Genomic DNA, 27,060 nt, shown 5'->3' with positions numbered 1-27,060 from the left:
TGGAGGACCCACGGCGACAATTGGCCAGTTTCTCCAAGAGGCGATCATGGGACACCAGATCGAAGGCTTTTTTGAAGTCAAGATATATGACATCAATCTCTTCTCCCTTGTCCAGGTCGTAGGTCACCTGGTCGTAGAAGGAAATGAGATTGGTCAAGCAAGACCTACCCGCAACAAACCCGTGCTGGCTATCCCTTAAGATGTTGGCGTCGGCCAGTCCATTAAGGATGGCCTCTTTAATATACTTTTCTAAGATCTTCCCCATGATAGAAGTCAGGCTGATGGGCCTATAGTTAGCCGGATCCACTTTCCTCCCTTTCTTGAAGATAGGCACCACATTGGCCTTCTTCCAGTCTTCGGGCACTACACCAGAGCGCCAAGAGTTTTCAAAGATCCGCGCTAGAGGCTGGGCTATGATGCTCGCCAGCTCCTTGAGTACCCTGGGGTGAAGATTGTCAGGGCCGGCTGACTTGAAGGTATCCAGCTTCTCAAGACGTTCCTTCCCGAAGTCAGCATCAATGGAGGGCAGGGGATCACCCTCATCTGGACTTCCCTGTCCCATAGCGGGCATGGGCGTCCCATGGGACTGATGAAAGACCGACGCAAAGTACCTATTTAATAGGTTGGCTTTTTCCTGGGCTTTTTCCTGGGAAATATCTCCCATCCAAATACAGGACTATCTTCATAAGACCACAAACATCTGAAAAAGCAGTATAAGTACTTTGTTTCATGCCTGCCATTATGGAAGGATTTTCCTCCCTCCCGTCTCCTATCACAAATTTTAATACACAACCAAATTTTAATGTAATAGTTTGAGAAAATTAAATTATAATTTTTTTTCTTTTAAGGATTAATAAAATACGTATATTTAATTCTGTCAGAAGCATATTTAAAATATATATTATCTGTGGATAGGCAGTCACATTACATTCTTACCCTTGCCATGTGATACTTCAATAGTCCAAGTGCAGTTAAGAGAGTTTGGATAAAAATCAGGAAAACCTGGAGAAAGAATGGTTCCACTGCTCCCATGAATATAACCACCACACAGAGCTTAATAAGAAAGAAAGAGAGAAAATGTCATTACATTGGGCTCTCTGTTACTGTAGCAAAATCTCAGATACTACTCATCATTTTTGCTTGATAAATTTCTCTGTATAGTGATCTAGAGACATATTATTGACAAAGATAACTCGTCTTCACTAGTGTATGGTCTATGCATGTTTCCAACATTTTTTTTAAAAGATGGCTACATCTGATAAAGGCAGAGAAGATTACCAGCAGCAATAATGTGTTAAAACTCCTCATACACAGAGAGTGCTGGTTTCCTTGGTAACTTCTTTGAAAGCCAATGGGGAATCTTGGCATAAGTATGGACATGGAATAGACTGTAATCAAATGCAAGTTGATTGCCTGTGATCTGGAAACTTCCACTGGTTTTCTGAAGAAAGCCTCATCTACCGCATCCTCCTGGTCTGGTGGTCTATAACACACACCCACCACATCATCACCCTTGTTCCTCTCCCCTGTAACCTTAACCCAGAGACTTTCACCAGGCCTTTCTCCAGTTCCATACTTGAGCTCTGAGCAACCATACAGTTCTTTTACATATAGCGCAACTCCTCCACCTCTTCTCCCCTGCCTGTCTTTCCTGAACAGTTTGGCAGTCAGGCAAGAAACTTTGCTCAAAAATAATTCAGCAGTAATCATGTTTAAACTGTTTTACCTACACTTTATTGGATAAATGTTATTTAAAAATGCTTCAATATTTTCCCCTTCCCTTTTTATGCACACACTATTGACAGTTTCAAAATGATGTTATTTAGAATTATGCAAATAATGGTTAGTTTATAGATAATTCATGAGTAGCTGTAATGTTGAGAAGACTCAGTTTTCTAAATTCAAAATTTCAGTTGCATATAATGGTTTTAAATTGGAAGTATAGGTTGGCATTGTTTAAATTCTTAACCTGAATTACTGCAACCCTTAAAAGCAAGTGAAAATATTTGGGAAATACATCCATCTTATTTCAACAGTTGTTTATCAGAAAATTTGATGAAAATGAACATCAACAAAGTATAGAAAAAAACAAAGCAAATATTGTTTTTTAAACATGTGAATGCTCATAGAAAATGTTATTGTAATATTCAATGGCCTCTAAGCACATTTTCCAGTTTTCAAACAGCTGTTTGCACCATATAGTGTTTTATGCTACCTTTTAATTAGTAATTCATTCTGAAATGTGTTTCTACTGCATAGCATTAGACTTTGTTCATATTTTGTGAATACTCTCAACACACAGAGTTTCAAAGAAAGATATATAGAATACAGGTTTTCTAATGGAAAAAGCCTCTTATTTTCTTATGTTGTATGTATATGTGAAAAGAGATGCTTTTAAATTAGTGTAAATCACACAGCATGTTTTACTGTGCAAAATTGTTGTACAATCTTGAATAGAGAGGGAAGACATGATGTCAGGTAGTTCCTCATCATATCCAACATATAACAAACCTTTTTAATGTATCTTGGAAGATCAACTGTTATGATGAAAAGTGTAATTGTCAGAGTCCTGATTATTATCAACATGAGTAATAGGTACTTTGCATTCAGGATAAATTAAACAAATAATGAAATACCCTCTTGAACAGTGGAAATTAAAGCAACAGAAGCTACCTACCAAGACTTAACCGATTGGTTGCAACTGTGTGTGTCCTGACACAGGAGAAACAGCATGTGGGGAAGCCAGAGAAGAAGTGATAAGTATGCCCAGCCTTTTAGGAACATAACTAGCTCTAAAGGTAAGCCTGATTTATAAGCAAGAGAAGTGGCTCCTGTTATGTGCCTGGAAATAGATCTCTGTGTACATGCTTTTAGAATAAACAGAGTTGCTCCAAAGAAATATATAGCTCATAATCAATCATTTCTCCTAATGAAAAAAATCTTGGCAAAGCTCTGAATACCAGTCAAATGTTTAAGAAAAGAGAGAAAACAAGTATTACAAATTTATCTTAACTTGAATTTTGTAAGCATTGTCTCACACTCTCTTCTTTTCAGCAATATCAGTCAAAGGTGATTGATAAATAAGATAGGTAATTGAAAGAAAGTGCTATAATTTATAGTATCAGCAAGCGTTATGTTTCTGTCTTTCCAAGAGGGACCATTTGGATTAAGATACCTTAATTTATTCTTAATGTTTGCTTTTACTTAGCCATTACAAGTTTGGCCAATGTGTGCTAATAATGTATATATTATGGCATAAGATGAAACCCTCTGTAAATGTGTTCTGTAGAATATTTCAAATGGGTTAAAACAGAAACTAAAGTATAACTTCCTATACTTGTACTGTATTAATTCATGAAGCAAATGAAACGTGAACCAGCAATAAATAGTTTCCTTCTTAGAACATATTCCCAATCTAGAAAGGTAATGTGTGTTTGACATACACATTTATATTTGTATAATATACAAATATTATAACATCCAGACCTCAGGATGTCCCCAAAGTTACCACTGGCTTCCAGTGCCAGGGGTTCTGTGTGACCTCCTCCCAACTCTGCATTTCCCCTGCCCTTTTCACATTCTTCTCAATTCAGGCCCATTCACCCTCCCTTTCTCTGTCAGCTGCTTCCTTCCTTCTTTTTCCTATGATTTTTTTCTTCCTTTTCTTTACTTCTTTCAGAGATATTACATATGTTCTGGGATGATAATCAGAGCTGAGACAGTTTCATCATTATTATGATTAAAGAAGATTTAATCTTTGCCTCTTATTCCTAGATCTTATGGTGCAGCATCTCATCTACACATTGCAGAGTTTATTCATATATTGAATGAAGATAATACTTAAAGTGGTGTAAGTAATTCATAACACATATTCAGTTGTGGGTTGCAAGGAAAGTGAGAAACACAGAGTATTGATAGTATTAAAATAGAAGTATTGTTGCATCTCAGCTCTGTGTTCTTAGGAACCCTGGCACAGGATGCAGTCTGTCTGACTCACAAAGAATTCCCCCTCCCTCCCCTCCTCTACCTAAATGAAACTGATTAAGATGCAGTGAGAGATGCACCTAAGATCCTCCACATAAGGGTGACGAGTGAAACAACTGTCTTAGGGCTCATTTGCATCCAAGATGGAACCAGATGACCGTTCATTTACATGAGAGATGGAGAGCAGAAAGCCTGAAGCAGAGACTGCAGTGAATTGTGGGACCAGAGAAGCAGGGGAGCACTGCATGATGGGGAATCTGTGCTCCAAATGCTAACCAACCCACATTTACACACACCCAGCTCAGCATTTATCAGACCAGTTCTAATCTGGATTTACAAAGGACTTTCTTCCCCCTCTAGGCACACACACACCTCTAAGTTTAATAGGCATCTTGGGCCGTACATTCCCTGGTACCACAATGGGAGGCCTATTTAAACTTGATTGACTAAAACTTGGTTGTCAGGTTAGGGAATGCTGAGGCAAGAGACCGAGTTGAGGGGGTATGGGCAACACTTGAACAATGGTTAAGGGTTCATCACAGCATCCAACCCATTGGAGCCCTAACCACAGGTGTTGTCATACTTTTCCCAGGACGGCTGGTGGAAGGCCTCCTGCCCAAAGGTTATAAATGCCCCAATATTTGCCTTAAGTTTGTTAAAAGACTATAGTAGTCATGCTAAGCTGAGGCTTGTGCACAACCAGTAAAAATCCAAAATCCTGATGCTGCAAGCTATCTATTGTTCCTGAAGAAACCATGAGATATCCCATCAGTATATCTGCTATCCACAGGAATTTCAAGATGGCTCCCAAGTATCTGGTTACTCCCTAACCTTTTGTGCTTCCTGATTATCAGTCAGTTTCTTGAGATGTTCCAAACCAGATAACCCCTTGTCAATAGAAAAGACAATGATTTCAACTATTGAGAATGCTTCGAAGCAGATGAACTGAGGGTATAAAAATCTGTAAAAAAGCAGCAGTGTGTGTGCTTCAGGAAGAAAAATCATGTGCTGACACCACCCGCTGTTGTTCTTGGGTTGCTGGAAGAACAGATCGTCTCCCTTCGAGGATTGTGCTACAAACTTTACCTGTCAGCTTTGAGACCCAAGTGCCTTGGACTGGTGAGATCTCAGTGCTCTCTCTCTTTCTCTCTTTTCTCTCTAGGCATAAATTTCTGAACCTGAACTGTACTAGTTAAGCTTGAGCTAAGTTTCCCCAAATACTTAGTGAAACCAGGGTAGTACTGTAATTGCTTGTGTTTGTTTTTCCTTTGCATGTCTATTACTATTAGCACCATTATATATTTCATATGCTTAGCAATAAATAACTTTTATAGTCAAACTGGTAGTAACTGGGTATATTTTTCCTTCTCTGCTTCTCTTTCCTCCTGTGCTCTGCAGCAGCACTTCTTTTACCTAAACTAAAGATCCCTGTAGAGCCCCAAAATGCTGTGGGATCTGCTCATCAAGAGGCCAAAGATTGGGACGTGCTGAGTTTGAAACACATAAGGGAATCAGCTTGTACAGACTGATTGACCCAGTTTGACTCAGACGTGCCCTTATGAACTGAATGCTGGCCCATGAGGGTGTCAGCTGGACACCCAGCAGGATTCAGAGGGATTCTGTTCACCTGTGTGCTTGTGTCTGACTGCAGTTTATTGTTGCTCTGATGAACTGATTCTTGGCATATGAGGGTGTCAGCCTGTTCATGCTGATCAACCCGGCCGGGTCAGGCGTGTCATGTTAATCTGTGTGTGTTTTTGTGTATGACTGATTTGGTGACTGGAGGACCCAGCCGCATTGAGACTGAGTCCTGCAAGATAGCTCCATTGGGGCGGGGGGGGTGAGGACTTGCAGAAGGGAGATATACAGCTCCGTATAGAAATGCAAGTAACACAAGCAGCACGTTGACAGAATTACCAAGACCCTAGAAACATATCCCTTAAATGAGCACACCCCAAAGTAATGGGCAAATCTGGTAACAGTATTTAAAAGCTTTGAACTCTGGTATGAGGGAAAGGAAGAGAACATAACTAAAGACATGACTAATTAATGCACTAAAACAGAAAAGAGCAGGGTTGAAGTTATGTGTTACACTAAGGACATTTATAATGTGAGCATCCACATATTAAAGGTTAACTCAAGTGAAGTGCCCTCTGAGCATCTCAGGGTTATGCCAATACAGGTAAGGGTTAACAGTGGGCTGTGATACATAGCTCACATTAAGGTATTTTCAGTCTGCTTCACAGAGATAAAATGAATAATTTGCAGTCCTCCAGTATCCCAGCATGCATCACTCCCAGACTCCCCATCCCAAGCAGGGAGTGAACTCAAGTGTCCCACAATTGACCACTCCCAGGCCCAACTCCAACCTCAGAGCAGGGATATTGCTCAGGCACCCTGGTTCCTAGCCACATGCCTGCTCACCAGCTCTTTAGCAGCAAGTCAGGGCTGTGTAGACAAGAAGCAGTATTAATCTTTAACATATGACTGCTCGCAGAACTTTCTAACTTAACACTGCCTAACATTTTACAGGTTATGGTCTAAGGTGTAATTTCATCCCAGCTTACTTTTTTGTTAAGCTGGTTATTATAATTGGCACCTACCATCACAGCTAGGTAATGCATGATTCCACTGATGGTTTTTTTCACATATGAGTGGCTCCTCATCACTCAATGTATATCCTGGATCACAGCTAAAAGTTACTGTAGATCGGATGCTAAAGCTGTTACCATGGCGATGGCCATTCACAGGAATCCCTGGGTCAAGGCAGGAATCTGATTCTAGTGTAACACCTGAAATGCAAAGTAAAGTTACTGCTTAAAGGAGAACAAGAGCAACACAAGCACAAACAGAAAAAGAGAGAGAGAGAAAAGGATGAAAAAAGATCCCAATTAAAATACTTTGTGCTAAGCCAATAGTACAACTCAATACCATCTTCTGGGTGCTGTCATTGACACAGACACAGTATGTTAATTCTGAATTTTAATACATAGATTAAAGCTTTAAAAGATATTTTTAAAACACTGACAAAAATAGAATAAATATAAAAAAACAAATGTTACAGACAGAGGATCTTATTAAGAGTCAACATACTACTCTATTATATCTCCTTTTGTTATTCTGTAATCACATTAATTTATTACATTTTATATGCTGCTTTGAGATGACTCAGCTCACTTGTGAATGCTTTCTCGTTTTGGTCACAGCAATGATTCTTTTTTTTTCCTTTCTTTTTTTTTAATTATATAAAGAAACACCATGTTAGAACTTGTACTTTATGAATCCAGTAAATTTAGTTGCAGGTTTGTTCTATAATAGCCTTACAGTTCTACAAATAAAGTCCTGTGCATAAAAATAGGATAAAAAAGTGAGGACACCCATTTCTGTAGGCTTTAAAGAGTTCTTAATTAAACTGTAGATATGTAAATAAGTTCATTCATAGGTATTACATGCTGCTTTTGTGCCAATGGGCATTAGCAGTGGCTGGAGCAGTATCAATGGCAGCAGAAAGTCAAAGTTAGTCAAGTTAGTCTAAAGTAAAGTAGAAGGCAGGGTAGATTTGTATCTTATAAACTAACCAAAGTCTGTGCATCTGTGTGTACATCATACAAGCATAAGGTTAGGTATTTTCCCCAGCCAGAATGGGGACAAAACCTACTTGTCTTACATTTGCATACAAAGAAACTTCATTAAATACAATGCCTATAATTAAACTGATGCCAAAAGCATGTACTCAGCAATGGAAACAAACTATGAAGTTGATTAAACACAGCCAAGACTGAACATAACTATGAAACCCATGGCCCATACTAAGTAAACATACTGATGAAAACCTACCACAAGGAAACATTACTAGCCCATCTGAATAAGATACAGTGTAGTGCCCATTATGCTCAGTATCCCTCTGCACTAACTCTTTTTAAAGTCATGGTGAGCCACTACATTGACTACATTTTGGCTTCCTCTTCAATCCCACAGCTGAGCTTTGCCTTTCTTTCCCATTTCCAGTGATTCCCATTTCTTCACCAGCCTGAAATGTGTGGCAAACATAACCAAATAGGACTTCTCCACCATCCCTCTATTGCCTCCTCTCTCAGCCTGGTACATATGATTAGTGTATCCCCACACTTCATGAGGTGGAGCTGGACAAGGTTGACCTGTGCCTCATCTGTGTATACATTTTTGGAGGTTCCCACAACTTGTGACAACACCCAGTTCTAATCATGAGCAGGGATCCTGGTTTTTCCTGTTTAAAAGTAGCAAATTATCTGATTAAAAATCCCAAATTCTCTGATTTAAACCCCCCAAATCCATTTTTCCCATGATTACAATAAATGTCTCTCTATACATGTATATCTGTTGAATAAAATGTGTTATTGATATATGTACAGTTTTAAAGCAATTTGGAAACCTACCAGTGTCTCAATGATTATAATAAAATAAATTCTAAATACCTATACATTTTTGACCCTCACTCCTGTTCCACAGCCCTCCAAGCCTTGCCAATGCACCTTACTCCCAACCCACAGGCCCCTGGCCCACTGACCTACAGCCCCTCAGTCCTGCTGCTACCCCTCACTCCTGATCCACTGCCCCATGCCTCCAGCATATGAGCAAGGGAGTGGGTGTGGGGAGAATGGGGTAGGCCTGTGGAAAAGAGGGGTGTGGACACATTCCCCCTGATATTTCTGTGCCCACAGTGGAGCATGTGGCATGAGACTGCAGCAGCGCTGGACCAGCTCCAGGCAGGAGCCACCTCCACAGCTCAGAACGTGGAACTGGTTGGGATGGAGTGCTGCACCACCATGGCTGCCAAGATGAGGCACCCTCTATGCACCTGGCAACCATGAGGGCACAACTCCAAACCACAGTGCCTCATCTTGATGTCCATGGTGGCACAGTGATTCCTCCCACACCAGGTCCCACATCCTGGACCTTGGAGATGGCTTCCTTGGAGCTGGTCCAGCCATGCTGCAGCCCCAAACCTTGCAGTGAGCACAGAAATATTGGGGTGCATGTGCCCCACTGTCCCATCACCTCTGCCTCCTCCTACCCTCACAATACATGGCCTGTTCCCCCTCCCTCCCATTGCATGGCCTGTGCCCCCTGCCCCCCACCTAATATGTAGCCAGTGTCCACCCCATCCCCATAGACTTACCTGCAGGGAGCTGCAGGAGCTGCTTTCCACTGCTGCCTGGCTGCCATGTGCATCTGTGATCGCTATCCTCCCACTCCCCACAGCCCCAAGCAGTGCCTTGTAGGCTGGAACTCTGCCAGCGTGCAAGAGAAAACTCACCATTTCCTGTGTTTTTCTCCTTTAATGGGGAAAATCCACAGTTTTCCACACTACTCAGAAAACCTGGCTCCCTTGTGGGGAGACTAATTAGCAGCTAATAAACTAATAAGCTCTGCAGAAGGGTAGTACTTGTAAATACAAATACTATCCTGTTGTGGAGATTTTTACTCTGCAACAATGCACATTTAGACCCTGACCCAGCTGGCTAGGGCATGAGGGTGCTTCAGTGTGGGGGGCTTCAGCTGCCTGATGGCTAGCTCCACACTAGAGCACACTTGTGCCTCAACCAATCCATCCACAGGATGTTGATATGAGTTGGAGCAGTGTTGGGCTGTCAGGCTGACTCCCCAAGGCCCCTGCCAGGTGGGGCTGCTCCCACTTAGCTTATATTTGCTGTCCCATGGGCACATTTAAATGGTGCACCCAGGAGCACGTCAAATTAATAGTGCTCTTCAAATTGATTGCACCTCCTATATCTCCTCTCTCCCCATACCTCGTATGCTGATTTCTCTACCTAGTAAGTTCCAGATTTCTCTTCCCTCTCAACTGTTCTCAGTTCCTTTTCACCTAACTGATTTTCACTTTTACAACTATTTCACTCACAGGTTTTGTCCCAGTCTCCTTGTCTAGATAGTTGCAAACTTCTTGACCAGCAAGTCCCAATACCAGTAGTTTTCTTTTAGTCTCCAGTCGCAATCTCACCACATTCCTTGTCTTCCTTTTCTTTCCCTCCCTATTCTTCAGTCTACCTATTTGCCCATTCTTATTTCGTATGATATGATTTTGTCCTCCATGCTGCTCAGTGTTTTAGTGAATAGGCAAGTAACTGAGAGGAAAAAGTCAGATGGCCCCTTTGCACTCATTGCAATGGGAGTCCCCACCCCACATTGGGAAAAATCATTTCAAGTAATATCCAGGTTCTTTTCTGTAGCATTATGTTGCAAAAATATTAGATAATCACTTGGTCAGGTTGTGCATGCAATTATGCACATACAGGAGCTATAGTTTCATAGTTTCATAGTTGGTAGGGTTGGGAGGGACCTGAGCAGATCATCAAGTCCGACACCCTACCATGGCAGGAAAGAATACTGGGGTCAAACGACCCCAGCAAGGTGTTCATCTAGCCTCCTCTTAAAGACCTCTAGGGTAGGAGCCAGCACCACTTCTCTTTGAAGTTGGTTCCAGATCCTAGCCTCCCTGACAGTGAAGTAGTGCCTCCTGATATCTAGTCTAAATTTACTCTCTGCCAGCTTGTGACTGTTATTTCTTGTCATCCTGGGAGTGCTCGGGGCAACAGGGACTCCCCCAGTGCCTGCTGGTCCCCTCTGACTGGTTTGTAAATGGCCACTAGATCCCTCAGCCTTCTCTTGTGGAGGCTGAACAGGTTCAGGTCCCTTAGCCTCTCCTCATAGGGCCTGTCCTGCTGCCCCCTGATCATGCGAGTGGCCCTCCTCTGGACCCTTTGCATGTTGTCCACATCCCTTCTGAAGTGTGGTGCCCAGAACTGGATGCAGTACTCCAACTGCGGCCTGACCAGTGTCGCATAGAGGGGGAGGATCACCTCCTTGGACCCGCTTGAGATGCATCTGTGGATGCATGACAAGGTGTGGTTGGCCTTTCTGACCACGTCCCCACACTGTCAGCCCATGTTTATTTTGGCATCAATAATGACTCCAAGATCCTTTCCTGCCTCTGCACTGACAAGAAGGGAATCCCCCAGCCAGTAGGTATGATGCTGGCTCTTCCTCCCCAGGTAGAGCACCTTGCAGCACCAGGTGTTGAAGCCCATCCTATTCTCATCCTCCCACCCCTGTAGCCTCTCTAGGTCTGATTGCAGCCTATTCCTCCTTTCTAGTGAGCCCACTTCCCCCCACATCTTAGTGTCATCTGCAAATTTGAACAGGGTGCTTTTTACCCCCTCGTCCAAGTCACTGATGAAGATGTTGAACAATGCTGGCCCGAGGACCAAGCCCCGCGGAACCCCACTGCCCACATCCCTCCAGGTCAAAAATGACCCATCTACCACCACTCTCTGGGTGCAGCCCTCCAGCCAGTTAGTGACCCATTTGACTGTGTAGGTGTCAACGCCACAGTCCCCTAGTTTTTTAATGAGAATGGAGTGAGAGACAATGTTGAAGGCCTTCCTAAAGTCCAGAAAGACTATGTCCACTGCTATCCCTGTGTCTAAGGATTTTGTGACCTGGTCATAGAAGGAGCTATGATAGGCTCAAGTAAATCTAATACATACAAAGTTTGCAATGATTTGAGCAGTTAAATTCTAATAAGTCTATAGTGAGCATATGTAAACCATGACTTTCCAAAAACTTGTAAGTACAGTAAAAGCTGAGTTATCCAGCACCTTACAAGCTGACATGCTCTGTTAACCAGCATGCTGGCTTGTCAGGACTTGTAAGGGAAAAGTGAAACCAGAAGTGCCCATCGTGGCACTTTCGGTTTCATGGCACTCCCACAGCCCAGGGGAAAGCAGCCTGCACTTCCAAGCCCCCACAACCTGGAGCATAGCAGCCTGTGTGGGTCCCTCCTCCCTATTCCTCAGGGTCCAGGGGGCATGCAGGAGGGTCAGTGATGCAGAGGGAGGGGTGGCAATGTGGTGGGAGGAGCGGCGACACCCCAGACGCAGTGGTACAGGCAGCGGCCTGAAAAGGCAAAGACGCCTGTTTGGGCTACTCAGTTATCCGGCATATTTTGTTATCCAGCACCCTCCATTCCCCATGGGTACTGGATAACAAAACTTGTAGATAGAATTTTGACACATCCTAACGGTATAAAAAAGTCACATTCTTGATTCTTTGACCATACACTCAACTTTCAACTCTAAATACAAAACATGGAGGCATCTGAACATTTATAAGTGGATAAAATAATGTATTTTTCTCTAACTTCATTCTCAGAGGCAGAAACCTATTATTTAAAATGTCAGCTGAAAAGGTTCAAGCTTGACACAATTATAAAAAAACTAAAAAGAGAGTATTTTAGTGGAAAATACTGGATGCTTTAATAAAAGATGGGTGCTATCTGTGCTCCTATTCCAATAATAATTATATATAATATATCTAACCAAATGCACTGTAGGTTCAAATTTGGAAGGACTGATTTAATACATGATAGTTGACAGTATGGTTGTTTATACACACACACATGCACACACACACCCACACTAAGACCACAATTATTTAAAAATATATAATAAATATAATATACTAGGGTCAGTAAAAAAACAAAATGTGATTGAAAAAAATATGAAACTTGCACAGAAAATTTGTACATCTCAGTACACACAGTTATTTTTCAACATAGTCTCTTTCTCCATTACTGGCCTTTTTCCATCTGAGAAAAAGGGCATGTGTCCTGACATTGTGCATACTCCTGTGGTAGTTCATAATCCATATGTTACTCTGTGTACAATCTAATATGATCAAATACTTTTCTGTTGTGGTTACAGTAACAATCATGCTCGTGGTATTGTCATGTGAGTGAATGTTGGAGAGAAAGACAGTCAATAAAATGAGGTTAGGAGTTATGTAGTTTAGTATCAAATGATTTTTTGTTATTATTTACAAGTTGGTGGGGGCAACAAAAGTTCTTTAAAAATGGATAGATGATTCAGAAGCAGGCAACTGAGCACTCATGGAATAAGGATGTTGATAGCTGAATTTAAGTAGGTTTCCTTTTTGTTACAAAATCACTAGTGCACTTTTGAGAAGGAAAATTCAAGTGGTTTATGACAAGATACTTAACTTGAATTAACTTTCCTATAACATCCTATTGGCAGCCAATGATCAGACAGTCAGTCAGTCTCCCATATTATGCAAGGTCATGGAGAAGCTACAACAACAGTTCATTTAAATCCGTCTGACCATGTAAAAGGAATTCTGTTAGAGTCTTTGCTTTAATAAATGTACCGTACCTATCTAGGTTTCCCTTGGTCAGTTTTTCCCTCCTTTCCATTCACTCTTCCTTGAAACATTGTGTTGGCCAAAGATAGGCAACAAAGGATAGGTTACCTTTATCTCAATATAATAAATATTGGTTCCTAGCTCCTCATTTAACTTGCTTTCACCCCTGTCTCTTGTCAGAATTGTATATTGCTAATAACTGTATTTAGGAATATTGTTACTACAGAAAAACAAATGAGTTAACTCATTTCTCTCCTATCAAGGAAATGACCCATCCAGAAAAGTTCAGCTTCCCTAATCCTTAAGAAAACTACAATGCTTCAATGTCATCAATGATTGATGATGTCATCACATGATCATAAAGCACACCAGTAAGAGATATGGAGTTTCCTCTAATTTTATCTCATTGTAAGTACTAAGTTGTGAGACTAGCAAATATAATGATTGTGTCTCAGGCTGGATGCAACACTTTTTTTAGTAAAAATATGCTTCTTTTTAAGCAAAAAGGCACCTTCAAGTCAAATCTGAAAAAATAAACAAAGACCAGAAGAGGAATGGATAAAGCTAGAGGTCTTTGGGAGCAGTAAAGAAAAAGAAATGGAAAGCTCTGCATGAAGTGTTTTTAAACACAATTCAAACTATGAGAAGGAGAAACTTCATAGTCATAAATGTTTCTGAAATGATTTTTTTTTTCTCCAGAGGATGCCTCTACAGGAGACTTTGACTGAGAAGTAGTTGAAAAATACTGTGCAGTAGTGCACATTGCAGCATGGACAATGCTAATGCACTACTGCACAGTATTATTAGGCTACCGTGCAGTAGCATCATCTAGAAGACATTCACTGGAACTACTGAGTAGTAACTCTGGTTACTGCACATTTATTTAGTACTTGCTAATACAAGTACTATGCAGTACCATACTTTATAAGCGTGCCCAAAGTCAAGAAATGTGTTAACTTTTCAGCCATCAACATTTGTAAGTTAGTTTTCATTTTGTCCAGATTCCATAGTTTGATACAGAAGGCAGTCTGTCAATCATTCTGTAAGTAGGTCATGTAAGTAGGTCACGAGTGGAAAACTCCAGAGCCCAGTGACTATATGTTATGACCTAGAAAAAGTTCCCGCCAATTTGTAGCTTTCTTTGCAGTGTGCATTTCTTCTTTGCAGCACAGAAATGCACGGTGCAAAGGAGTTCCCGCCAATCTTATGCAAATTCGTACCCCACTATTGGACTGTTCGAAATTATTCCTACCTGGCGGCTAGTGATTGGCTTGCTAGCCGTATAAAAGGCTTGAGCAGTTTCCGCCCAAGTTGGAGGACTCCACATACATCTCGTGGAGAGCTCTGAGTACACTGTGGAGCCTAGCAAACTCCACGCATGTCTTAGAGAAGAACTTAGCGGCCTGATCAATCACTAAGGACTCCCCGTCACCGACCCAAGGGGGCCTAGCACACCCGCACCCGAGACGTACGACGACTGCCGGCCCAAACACCCCGAACACCCCAAACACATCTGCAGACTGACCAACATCTTTGTAATTTCTGCCCGACCCAAGTTTTGTAACTGTAACCAAAGCAAGCTTCTGACCTGCACTGTACGAGCAGTGTAAGTAAACAATCTTCTTTGTTTAACCAAAACGCTTGAGTACCTGATTCCACTCCAAGTGTCACAAGTACCCACCCGCCGATTAGGGCTCCTAAAGCCCCGAACCCCGCGCCGCGGCTCTCGGCGGCGACACATTTCTCCCCAAAATGCTAATTTTTGTTAAAGTATCAATATCTCCCTCAAACCATATGGGTTTTTAGTTAAAGCTTAGTATAACTGCAAAACATGGTTAATGATTTTTAAAATGATGCCAAGCCAAAGCTTCACTTTGTAAAAGTTGTGTCAATACTGACATTTGGTGGGGAGGGGAAACAAAACGAAAAACCCATACTTTCAATGGTCATATTCTGTTGGCTGTATTTAATTCTTCATTACTGATTCAAGTAAATATTTTCAAAGGCTTGAAGCTATAAATGTTGTTCAGAAACTGTTTTAATGATTTGGGTTCTAAAGAGAAAACAAGAATTTATTACTAGAAAATGTATGCAGCATGCAAAGGCACTTCAGTCTAATTAGTGATGACATTTACACACATTATATAATTGTAAATTTATATATAATATATATGTATACTGTAAATGTGATGTTTAATATATTAATATAGTAATATTTTAAATAGGCATTTATATTCAGACCATTTAAATGAACAGCTTCGATATGCTACATGTAGTGTTTAGCCACACATATTTATTTTCTGATTCAGTGTATATACAAAGTGGGGGAGAGGGGGTAAGAGAGCAGGGAAAAAAAAGAGATGTTCTATCTACATCTATCTGGATTATTATAGATATATAATGCTTGATATAATATATATTTCATATATTATATTATATGCTTTATACTTTTATTATTATGAAAAGCAATAGCAGAAGCATGGTGCCTCCTCCTTGTTCCTCAGCAGCAAAAACAATACATTCGGAGCAACAGGGGCTCAATTTGCCTGCACTGTGGCCTGATGTTCACCTGCACAATAGTTCCCAAATTGAAAAATTACACAGGTCTGATTATGTGATCTTAGTTTACCTCCTATATATATGTGGAATTTACTAAGGTAACATAAACATATTCTTTTATCAGCTGAACATCACATAAAATATAGGATTAGAAAGGACTCAGGAAAGCATATAGTCCATCCCCTTACTCTAAAGGTGGAATGAAGTATATGTGAATCATTCATGTCATATGGTTTTCTAATTACTTAAGAAATCTCCAATTAAGGTAATTTCAGTCTCCCTGAATGAACTATTTAAATTTTCTTAAACTTCAAAAGTGTTTCTTAGCACCTAACCTAAATCTCCCTTGTTGCAACATAAGCCAATTACTTCTTACGTTAGTCTCAGTAGACATGACAAAACAATTGCTATCCTTTTTATAACAATGTTTACATGTTGGAAGATGGTTCTGTCTCCTCCTAGTCATACACTTTTCTTGATTAAAAAAAAAACCAACATAACATCTTTGGACTCTGTTCAGTTTGTGGATATCATTGAGTATAGACCTCAGAAGTGGCTGCAGTATTCTAGAAGAGGCTATACCAGTGCCAAATGGAAAAGGATAACGATCTGCCACATCTTATATACAGTGTGCCACTTAATACATTTGTAATGAGTTCAGCCTGATTAGCAACAGGCTGCACTCTGCTTATTCATGTTTAATCTGTGATCCACTAAGACTAAGACTCCTCAAGAGGAGGTTAGATAGGCATCTAGCTGGGGTCATTTCAAGAGGAGGTTAGATAGGCATCTAGCTGGGGTCATCTAACCCCAGCACTCTTTCCTGCCTATGCAGGGGGTCGGACTCAATGATCTATTGAGGTCCCTTCTGACCCTAACATCTATGAATCTATGAATCTGTGAAACCCCCCCACCCCCTTCAGAAGATGTTCCTCTTCTGAAATGGCACTCTTTTCTGCAGCACTACTTTCTAGCCAATTCCCCACATCATATTTGTATCTTTAATTCCTAATTTCTCAGTGCAGTACTTTGCACGTCTTTATTCCATTTCACTTTGTTGATTTCACACCATTTCTCCAGTTTATCAAGATCATTTTATGTGCCCATCTTCTCCTTGAGAAAAGTGGTTACCCCACCTCCCAGCTTTGTGTCATCTTCATCCTTTTGCGTGTACTCATTTCTCCACTCCCCAAGCCATTACTGATAATTACTGAACTCTATAACTCAGGGCTGTGTTTGATATAACATTTTTATAGCTGTTCAGTGTGATGTCAAACTATTAATAACTCTTCACTGAGTAGTTATTTCAAAACAGCTGTGCATCTAAACCATACTTCTTCAGCTAATTTCTTATGAGCAGGGATCCTTGTTTTCCCTGATATAAAATTGCAAATTCTCTGATAAAAAAATCGCAAATTCTCTCATAAAACCCCCAAAATCCATGATTAAAATTAAAAGATCCCTTCCCCGCTCCCCCAGCTCTGCTCCTGCCTCTGATTCCCACCCCTGCTCAACCTTCCTGGTGCCCCTCACCCCCTACCCACAACCCCTATTCCCCCAGCACTGCAGGAGAAGGAATGGGCTGCATACTTGGGCTCCTGCCCTGCTGCCCTACCCCAGGGCCTGTGCAGCCCAATGGGCATGATAGGGGAGCAGAGCCATGTGGAGAAACTGCTCACTACTATGAGCTCCCCACTGCCCTGGTGATGTGCCCCTGTGAATGCTGCTGCTTTCAAGGGCACAGCCCTGCACTGCTGCTCTCACTTCAGCCCCACGCACAGCAGGCACGTTGCCAGGGAATCGTGGAGCCTCAGGCCTGCTCTTTCCCCCTCTCCCTCCCACTCTGGACAGGGTTGTGGGTTTCCTGCCCTTTTTGCAATTAGCAGAGCTGTTTGCAAAAGTGGGAAATCTGCAGGTATCTCTGCTAAAAGGGAAAATCTGTTTTTTCTCTGATAAAGTTGGGAAATCCATGGTTTTCTCTGTTTTTCCATGAGAAACAGAAAACTGGGATCCCTGCTTATGAGATTATTACATGAAACTGTCAAAAGCCTTACTAAAGCCAAGATATGCCCCATACACTGCTTCCTCTCATACACCAGTCAATTGCTCTGACAAAGATGAAAATTAGATTGGCTTAATAAAATTCATTCTGAAAAGTCCATGCCTGTTGTTTCTTATCCCATTCTTTATCTAAGTTCCAACAAGTAGTTTAATAATTTATTCCAGTATCTGTCTAGGCATTGGGACTACACAGACCATTCTATAATTCCCTATGCCCTCTCCTTTTTTCTCCCATTTCAAAAATATCTACACAAATCTAAGTCAACCCTGAATTTAAGACAAGCCTATAATATATATATATATATATATATAATTTTCAGGTCTAATGTAATTATTGGAGGGTTGTCTTAAATTTGTCCCCCTCCCATTGCTACACAATGGAAAATAGAGGCAGAGGGGTTGGAGCCTTGCCCTCTGCCTCCCAGCCTGCTTGTTCCCCCTGCAGACTTCCTGCATTCCCCGATCCTTCGCTCCCCACAGCCCCTGCCCCGCCACTCCCTACAGTCTTTTCCCTTTGCACACCTTCTCCCTGCAGTCTCTGCCTCTTCCCTGCCCACCCCCCTGCCCCCTTACTGTCAGATGCAGCATGGGCTCTGTTCCTTCCCAGAGCACAGCACCTGGAAGCTCAGGCCTTGCTGGGTCATGCAGCAGTGCTAGTGCTACTGACTGGCTGGGCAGAGGACAGAGTGTCCATGGACTCCATGCCCAGGAGGGAATCCAACCTGAGCCTGAGATGAGCTGCTCCTGATAGTAAGGTATGGAGGGGAATAAGCAGGGAGTGAAGAGAAGTTTCAGAGGGCAAGTTGTGGGGGAAGGCAGTTATTGTGGGTCAGACTGTGGCCCTGACCAAGGCTCAGAACCAAAGTCATTGCCACAGCAGCTGCCCATCCCCCTTCTGCTTTGTATTCAAATCTAAAATGAGGGACCTTTTCCCCCATGCTGACTGGTGGGGAAAAAACTTCATCTCAGATTCAAGTAAATATGGTAATAAATTTGCCTTTCTCTAGTCCTCTAAGATTTCTCATATTTTCCATGGTTGCCAAAGATAATTGATAATGTATCAGATATTGCTTCAGATAATCCTGAGGTACTGTGGGTGAACTTCAACAAGCTGCATTTACTTACATATATCTAAATCAGGGGTGGGCAATTATTTGGGCCCATGGGTCAGATAAAAAGTTTTGGAGAACAGTTGTGGGCCTCCTGCCCCCTCAAGCCTCCCTATGTGGGATGGGGCAATAGGCGGGTGGGGAACTGGTATGGGTATGGCCAACAGCTTCAGCAGGGGCAGTTCATCCAGGGCCCCTTCCACCTCTGAACCACCTTTCTATCCTGAAGAAAGGCTCAGACATGAACACTGATCTACAGCTGCATCTATGCTGATGCTGGGACCTGAGATATGTCAGCATCCGTATATGGGTATGCTGTAGGTGCAGAATTTTTGCTGGGGGAGGGAGAGACAGAGATGGAAAGGGCCCATGGGGCAGCAACAACAGCGGCAGTAGCAGGGAGGAGCTTCAGGGTAGCTCTGGTTTGGGCCGCAACCAGAAGGGCTCCAGCAAAGATGAGTGTGCCCATCACTAGGTCCCACTTTTTCTTGGAGCCAAGTACTAGACACCACTGTTCATCACAGATGGCAGGCAGGGCCACTTCTCTCTGTGTCTCTGTCTTTGTCAGTAATTCCCCCACCCTACAACTGTCCTGCACCTGCAACACATCCTCTCAGCTTACACCAGCTCCTATCCCATGTGCTGGAAGCAGCACCAGGAAGGTGCCAGCATCAGCTGTGGATGCACCCAGCAAGTTCCTATTGGGACATCCACCTGGGTCCATAGGTGGTGCTGCTGTGGTCCACAAGTGGTCACCATCAGGAACTTGCCAGCAATATACAAAGCTGATGCTGACATGGGGCGGAAGCTGGTATAAGCTGCAGACAGAGCCAGGAAATGGCCACCTACCAAGCATAACATAGCAGCCAGAGCCACTGGCTCCCTGAAGGCTGGATCCCATGACTTTGAGGCCACCAACCCATCAGCCAGAAAGAATCAGCTAGCGGGCCAAATCTGACCCACAGGCCATAATCTGCCCACCCATAATCTAAATAACCTATATGTTCTCTGACTTTTTTTTCTATTCTGTCCAGTGTTCCTGACTTCTTGTTAGTGTTAATTGTATCAATTGTTATGATCTGAATCTTGCCACAAATAATTTGTTTGTGGAAACTGATGGCTAGACACAATAAAAGATTGACGCCTATAAAGTTTCTGCTGCAGCACATAACTTTTGGGCACTTGGCCATCAGAACCAAAACTGAAATCCAATGTTAGGCACATAGGCTACCCATACAGTGCATACAGCTGAACTGTCTAAGGAATGTGCTAGGGAACGACATACTACAGCAAGGCAAATCCATTTTGTATGCATTAATATCCCAAATAGGTGTAATGCAAGCCTTAGAAAAGCACTGATCAAGCATACGCAAGCTCTCCCAAGACCTGACATAGTGGGTTAGGTCTTTCAGAATGGTGATTACGAAGATCTACATGCTGAGTAGGGAGCCCCATAGAACGAACCAATAGAAAATGCTAAACACAGGGTTCTATATGTAATTCAGCCTATCCCTGGGCATTTCTGTCCACATGGGATCCACAGATCAGAATCTGTTCCTGTTCTTTGAAACTAACAAGCAGAGGGTTTTGTTTTGTTTTTCATTTAAATATTTCCTTTAGCAATCTTTTTTTCTTCCCAAGGAGGAAGGGGTGCAGCCCACACTTTATTGCACCCAACAATTGGAGGACCCATATTCTATATGCTCATCAATCTGGGAGGCCTCAAACCACCATATTTCAGAAGAGTGTCCTGTTCAAGTTATAACCTAGGTTTGTAGATCCTAGGATTGTTGCTCTTTAAAGTCAATTAATGTTTAAAGTATAATACATAAACAGTCTGTGCAGCAAGGATCAGAATTCAAGACTCCTGCTTTCCAAATGAGTGTCCTAAATCAGTAAAATTAAGAGGTAACTTCACAAAAGCAGACTTCAACAACCTCATAGTCCCTTTTGTGATCTCTTCTTTTGGACCCATGAATCTTGGATGAATCTTCATTAATCATTGTAAAAAGAAGGAGGGTGGAGAGTAGTGCAACTTGACCCAGCCTGAAAAGTAGCACATGTACGTTTGAATCCCTTCAGGACCCAGAATTCAGGTCTTTCGTTTCATAATTGAGAAGGTGCTTATATAAAAGATGGACACTCACTCCTCTTTTAGCAGCCACCTTTTAAAGAAAGCATTTACAACAGTATTTTATAAGGTACCAGATCCTGTCCATGTGGATTAGGTACACTCAGAGTATGCTTGTTGGATCAAGCCCATTTAGTAGATTTAGACACTGTGGCTGCCTATACACATGATCACTGGCATTTCAATTAGAAAACACCAGAGAAGGCTTGATTAATTGATCTTTTCCACCTTCTAATTAGAACACTGCAGCATCACATGTATTAAGCCCCAACGCATTTTTAAATGACCACAGAGTGCTTTAACTAAACTTTGTTGAATGCTTAGCTAAAGCATCCCATGGCTTAATACATATGGCAATAAGGTGTTTTAATTAGAGTGGCTGCCTAGGAACTACTTTAATTAAAACTCCCCTCTCTCCACCTCCAATCATGTGTATAGGCAGCCTGCCTTCCTTAGTTTCTGGATCCCAATGTGACTTAGGAGTACATGCACAGAATAAGTGAAGGTGGGGAGAGATTTTTAAAGCCAAACAGCTATCATGTTCATTTTAGATGATTCTAGAATTAAACAGCTGATGTGTGGATTTTATTTTTTGGGGAGGGTCAGGATTTTTTTGCACTTACACACCTAAAGTTGGACTTGTTCCCACTTGAGGTTGTTATGTCCTTTTCCTGGATCTGGCACTGTACAAAGAACATTTAATAGTTCAGATTTCTCTGCATCATACTTATCTACTCACCTTCCCCATTAGAATAACGGGCCTATATTTTCCTTCATCTTTTTCCTACTTCCAATGTATTTATAGAACTCTTTTTATTGCCCTTTTTGTCCCTTGTCAGTTGTAATTAATTCTGTGCCTTAGCTTTTCTAATTTTATCCCTACAGACTTGTGCTATTCTTTTATACTTATTCGTGTGCCCTTATTTCCACTTTCTGCACAATTCCTTTTTAATTTTCAGGTCATTAAAGAGCTCCTACTGCAGCCATATTAGTATCTTACTATACTTCCTATCTCTCCTCATTATCAAAATAATTTGCTATTATGCTTTTAATATTGTCTCTTTTAGAGACTGCCAGATTTCCTGAACTACTTTTTTCCTTTAGAATTACTTCCCCTGAGACCTCACCTACCAGTTCCCTGTGTTTGTTGAAGTCTGCTTTTATGAAGTTACTTATTATTTCTGCTACTGTTCTTCTTTCCTTTCCTAAGAATCTTTTTTTTTTTTTCTTTTCAGGATCTTCTTCACAAAAATTACTTTCTCTTTCAGAATTGCAAACAGCTCTTAATTAACTAGAATAACATCTACCTCTGAAAAAAGTTGTCCCCAACTTATCCTATGAACATATTTGATAATCAGCATCCCACTGTATTGCTTTTCCACATCTGCCTTCTATTTAGGGGTCATGTCTATGAGATGCTTCACTGCACAATAGTGTAGTTTACTGTACAATAAGTGTGTGTGTTTGCATGTGCACATGCTTACTGCTCAGTAAACTTCACTACTCATGAGTAAATTTGCTACCTGCAAATGCAAGTAGATAATTTACTTATGAGTATTTACTGTGAAGTAACACACATGTAGGCACCATCTAGGAGCAAATTTGCTCCCAGTCAGCCTGACCACTAGGGGGCCAGCTGCACTATAGAGCCAGGGCCCTGGGGATGGGAGCCTCTCCTGCCCTCAGAACCTTAAAAGCCTTCAGGCATTTAGAGCCCTGGGGCACAAGAACTGTTGGCCTCTGCTCCCCCTACACAGGCCACAGGCTACATATGGCAGTTTTCCTTACTCCAGTGCCACTGCCTGGCACCCCAATATTGCATGGCTACCAAGGCCATGTTGTGCAACCATGGGAGGCCCAACTGCATCATCACATGCAGATGCACCCAGAGTGTCCAAACTGATTTGGACAAGCTATAAAGAAAGAACGTATTTTATTGTTCATAGATTCATAGATTGTAAGACTGGAAAGGATCTCAGAAGATCATTGGGTCCAGCCTGCTGCACCAAGCAGGAAAGATAACTGGGGGTCAGGTGACCCCAGCAAGGTGGCTGTCTAGGCTTCTCTGTCTAGCCTCCCCTCTCCTTGTTATCATTTTTTTAAATTGACCTCAGGATCTTTGAAGGATTTTGATTAGATATGTCAGCATTAAGGAGTCTGCTTTTTCATATATGTGAGTATGGCCAAACGAACTGGTCATTTTTCTAAATCTGTATGTTTTCAATGTCTACATCTGCAAAGGTTTTATTCACAGAGGGTATATCTAAATGTGCTATTATCATGAAACAATAAACTCCAGCACTTACTGTGCTAGAATTTATTGCTCCCAGGCAGCACATTTGCTTGTGTGCCTGGATCGGTAGTATGTTGAGCCAAGTTGGAGCAGCTCTGGGTGGCAGGGGGCTTGAGGTCAGCCTGCCAGACTGGGGCTGCTCAGACCCAGGTAAATGTGCTGTGGAGGAGCTGGCTGGGGCACAAGGGTGCGCCAGTGTATGGCTTGCTGGCAGGCAGCCCCTGAACTGAAGCACCAACCTCATCAGTGTTTACATGTATGTTGCTGCAGAATAAATAGCTTGAAGGTAGTACAGTATTTGTGTTGACAAGTACTAACCTACAGCAGAGTTAATTAGTTTACTGCATCCTAATAGCACTACACAAGTAGATGCTAAGACTTTACCGTGTAACCCAAGGACATGTAATTTATCATAAGGAAAAGAATATGTATTTTAAGAGAACCTGTGAACATAAATACCCATCTTTGTTTCTGTCAAAAAAAGAGATTAGGATCAGTGCATCTCCCCAAGGAATGAGTATAGCAAAAGGTGAAAGAGAGTAAATTGCCATGGGCAGCTGAGACAATGAAGGACAAAAAAGTGAAGGCTTTAAAGGCCATAGTTAGTGTTCCTTACAATATGAATCAGTTGCTCCTAAAAATCTGGAATGACTTACCAGAAACTTTGCCTAAGAAAACAGTGAGCACTTACTAACTTTTTGGCGGAGCATATAATAGTTGGTCTAGAAGGCCTGCTATTAACGTTCCATAACACATTAAAAATGATATAAAAAGGCCAAATCATGGATATTAAAGGTGTGAAGTTAATGAATTGTGTACAGGGTCACATTTTTAAAGGGTCATATTTTTATTCAAGTTTATAATGAGCATATTTTTGCTTAATTTAATATTATTGTGGAACTAGTAACAACCTCAATAAGGGTTACACTGAGTTTTTCACTTTAAACAGGATTAAGATTCCTTTATAATCACAGTGGCAATTAAATTTATCCTTCAAATGTATGATGATAATTGATTGTCCAGGACTTTTTTTTTCTTATTATGGTTACTAACATTCCAAACTAACAATTTCTAACAATTCTCTTTTTTAAAATTTGCATTTACAGACTTTTTCTGCTGCAACACAGAGAAACTGACAACAGCCTTGGGTGCTGACTTTACAGGCATGGGGTAGAAGGCCAACATTTTTTTTTTTAAGAGTTGCTGCTAAAGCAACTTCAGCAGAGACAAAATCAGAAAGGCAAGGATAAAGAATGACTGCACCTGGTGAGGGACGCTAAAATAAGATGGGTGAAGTACCAGGAAACTGGAAAAGAGCTAACATAGTGCTCCACTTTAAAAAAGGTGAAAAACAGGACCAAGGGAACTACAGACTGGTTAGCCTCATCCCAATGCCTGGGAAGTTTGACAAGTCATGGCAAACTAGCTTGATCTTTTTTGACAAAGTAACTATATGGTCGGATGAGGGGAATGCTGTGGATATAGTGTATCTGGATTCCAGCAAGGCTCATGACAAGGTCCCATATGACCTTCTCATAAACAAATTGGATAAATGTAGGTGAGACAAAATGACTGTTAGGTGGGTGGGAAGAAAATAGGGCTGTATGAAGCTTCAGGATTTGATTTGGAGGAGATTCAGCCCAATTTGGCAGCCGAATCTCTGAATCCAAATCGAATTAGGAGACCCAATAATCTCTCTAAATGAAATCTGAAGACTCCGAATCAATTCAGAGAGATTCATCAAGACTGGGAAAGTTGGCCAGAGTGTACAGGCAGTGCTGGTGGGAGCAGCTGGGGGAGCAGCCCTGACTTAAGTCAAAAGTCCCGCAAGAAGCCGTGGCTTGTCTGGCTGCTACCCCAGCTGCCCTCCCCCCCCACTGGGGCGAGGCAGGCAGTTTTGGCAGCCCCGGGAGAAGGCACAAGGGTTGGCAGGAATGATCAGGGAGCTGGGGGAATGATTGGAAGCTGGGGGAATCAAACCAGGAGCTGGGGGGAACTATCAGGGGCTGGGGGACTTCCCCCAGTTCCTGGTTCAATTCCCTACTTTCTAGTTCAATCCCCCAGCTCCCAATTATTCCTCCAGCTCCCCGGTCATTCTCCCAGTCCCTGCAGCTTCTCCCAGGGATGCTGGCTTAAGCCACAGCTCATCTAGCTGCTGCCCTAGCTGCTCCCACCAGGGTGAGGTAGGCAGTGCTGGCAGCCCTGGGAGAAGCTGCAGGGGCTGGGGGGAATGACTGGGAGCTGGAGAATTGAACCTGGAACTGGGGAATTGAACTGGGAGCTGAGAGGAATAATCAGGGGGCTGGGGGAATGAACAGGGGCTTCTCCCCAGCTCCTGGTTCTATTCCCCAGTTCTTGGTTCAATCCCCCCAACTCCCAATCATTCCTTGCAGCTCCTGATCATTCTTCCCAGCCCCTGTGGCTTCTCCCAGGGCTGCCACTCCTGCCTGCCTCACCCCAGTGGTTATATATATATATATATATGAAGTTATGTTTACTTAATATATTCTTATGTGTACATCTCACTTTCTCAGTTTCTGTCCTGCCCTTCTCTCCTCTTTCCATACTAGAGAATAATAGAGAAGTAGTGCTGGAACAGAACTGTACACACCATCTAGTCTAACCCCTTGTCAGAAGCAGGATTATCCCAATTCAATCCACCCTAAACACACTATATATATGTAGCCCAGGTAACTTGGGTATATACTCCCCTTCTCCAATTGAAGGGGATTGTTAGCTGGCAGGTGTGCTGTGGGGTGGGAACTGCAGACTGCTCAGTTTCCCTCTGTCCATATAGAACCAGGCCAGGCCAGTCAGGGGACTTAACTATATACAAATTTATTTACATTAACTTATCTTAAGGGAAAGGAATATGGATATAAACATATGTATAATGTATATATATATATATATTTATAAGATATCTAAAGCAGTAACATCAACAATACCCTCTGGGTAAATGACATAAATCCTTATACCAGTGCTCCAGATACAGGTAAGCATCTGATCTGAAACAGATAAACCTCAAAGATAAACAATCCCAAGGGGATACCCCAATGCCCTTGGGCTTTTCCCAAGCCCTACAAAGAAGCTGGTAACTTTAGGGGGGCCTTCTCAGTGGGACCTCCCCTTTCAGGAGCCCTTAACTAACCAGGCAGGGGACTCCCCTCCCCTGTGGGAATCCTCTTTTCCCTGCAACTCACAGCTCCCAGGCCTGGAGGGTGGTCCTCGTCCTCTGTGCCAAGCTGTTCTCTCACCTGCAGTGGGCTTTGGTCGGGGGTCACTGTTCCCTAGAACAGGACTCCACTATGCAGGGCTTCTGGGGCCTCTGGCTTGGCCCTGTCAGCTGTCTCAGTAGCCCGATCACTGTCTGGCTCTCTAGACTCAACCTTTTGTTATGGGTTGGAGGCCTGGGCTGCACTTTATTGTGCATCAGCAGATGCATGACGAACAGAACAAAGGAGGAGATAATTCCCCTCTATCGGGCGCTGGTCAGACTGCAGTTGGAATACTTCGTGCAGTTTTGGGCGCCACACTTCAAGAGGGATGTGGATAACCTGGAGAGGGTCCAGAGAAGGGCCACTCGTATTGTTAAGGGCTTGCAGGCCAAGCCCTATGAGGAGAGACTGGGGCACCTGGACCTCTTCAGCCTCCGCAAGAGAAGTTGAGAGGCGACCTTGTGGCTGCCTATAAGTTCATCACGGGGGCAC

General features: G+C 42.3%; 1 protein-coding gene across 1 annotated transcript in view; it reads right to left on the bottom strand.

The window, feature by feature from the left end:
- The window catches only part of LOC102386534 (CUB and sushi domain-containing protein 1), a 796,348-nt gene that overhangs the window by 376,137 nt on the left and 393,151 nt on the right, over positions 1-27,060 (bottom strand). Inside the window, exons 14-15 of the mRNA XM_006032113.1 lie at positions 6,588-6,776; positions 937-1,053 (exon numbers count right to left, since the gene is read on the bottom strand). Of these exons, the coding sequence (XP_006032175.1) occupies positions 937-1,053; positions 6,588-6,776 (306 nt within the window). The remainder of the gene's footprint in view (positions 1-936; positions 1,054-6,587; positions 6,777-27,060) is intronic.

This window comes from Alligator sinensis, unplaced genomic scaffold, assembly GCF_000455745.1.
Source record: "Alligator sinensis unplaced genomic scaffold, ASM45574v1 scaffold72_1, whole genome shotgun sequence".
Lineage (NCBI taxonomy): Eukaryota > Metazoa > Chordata > Crocodylia > Alligatoridae > Alligator > Alligator sinensis.
Note: the sequence above shows the minus strand (reverse complement) of the source record. Positions and strands in the feature narration are given on the sequence as shown.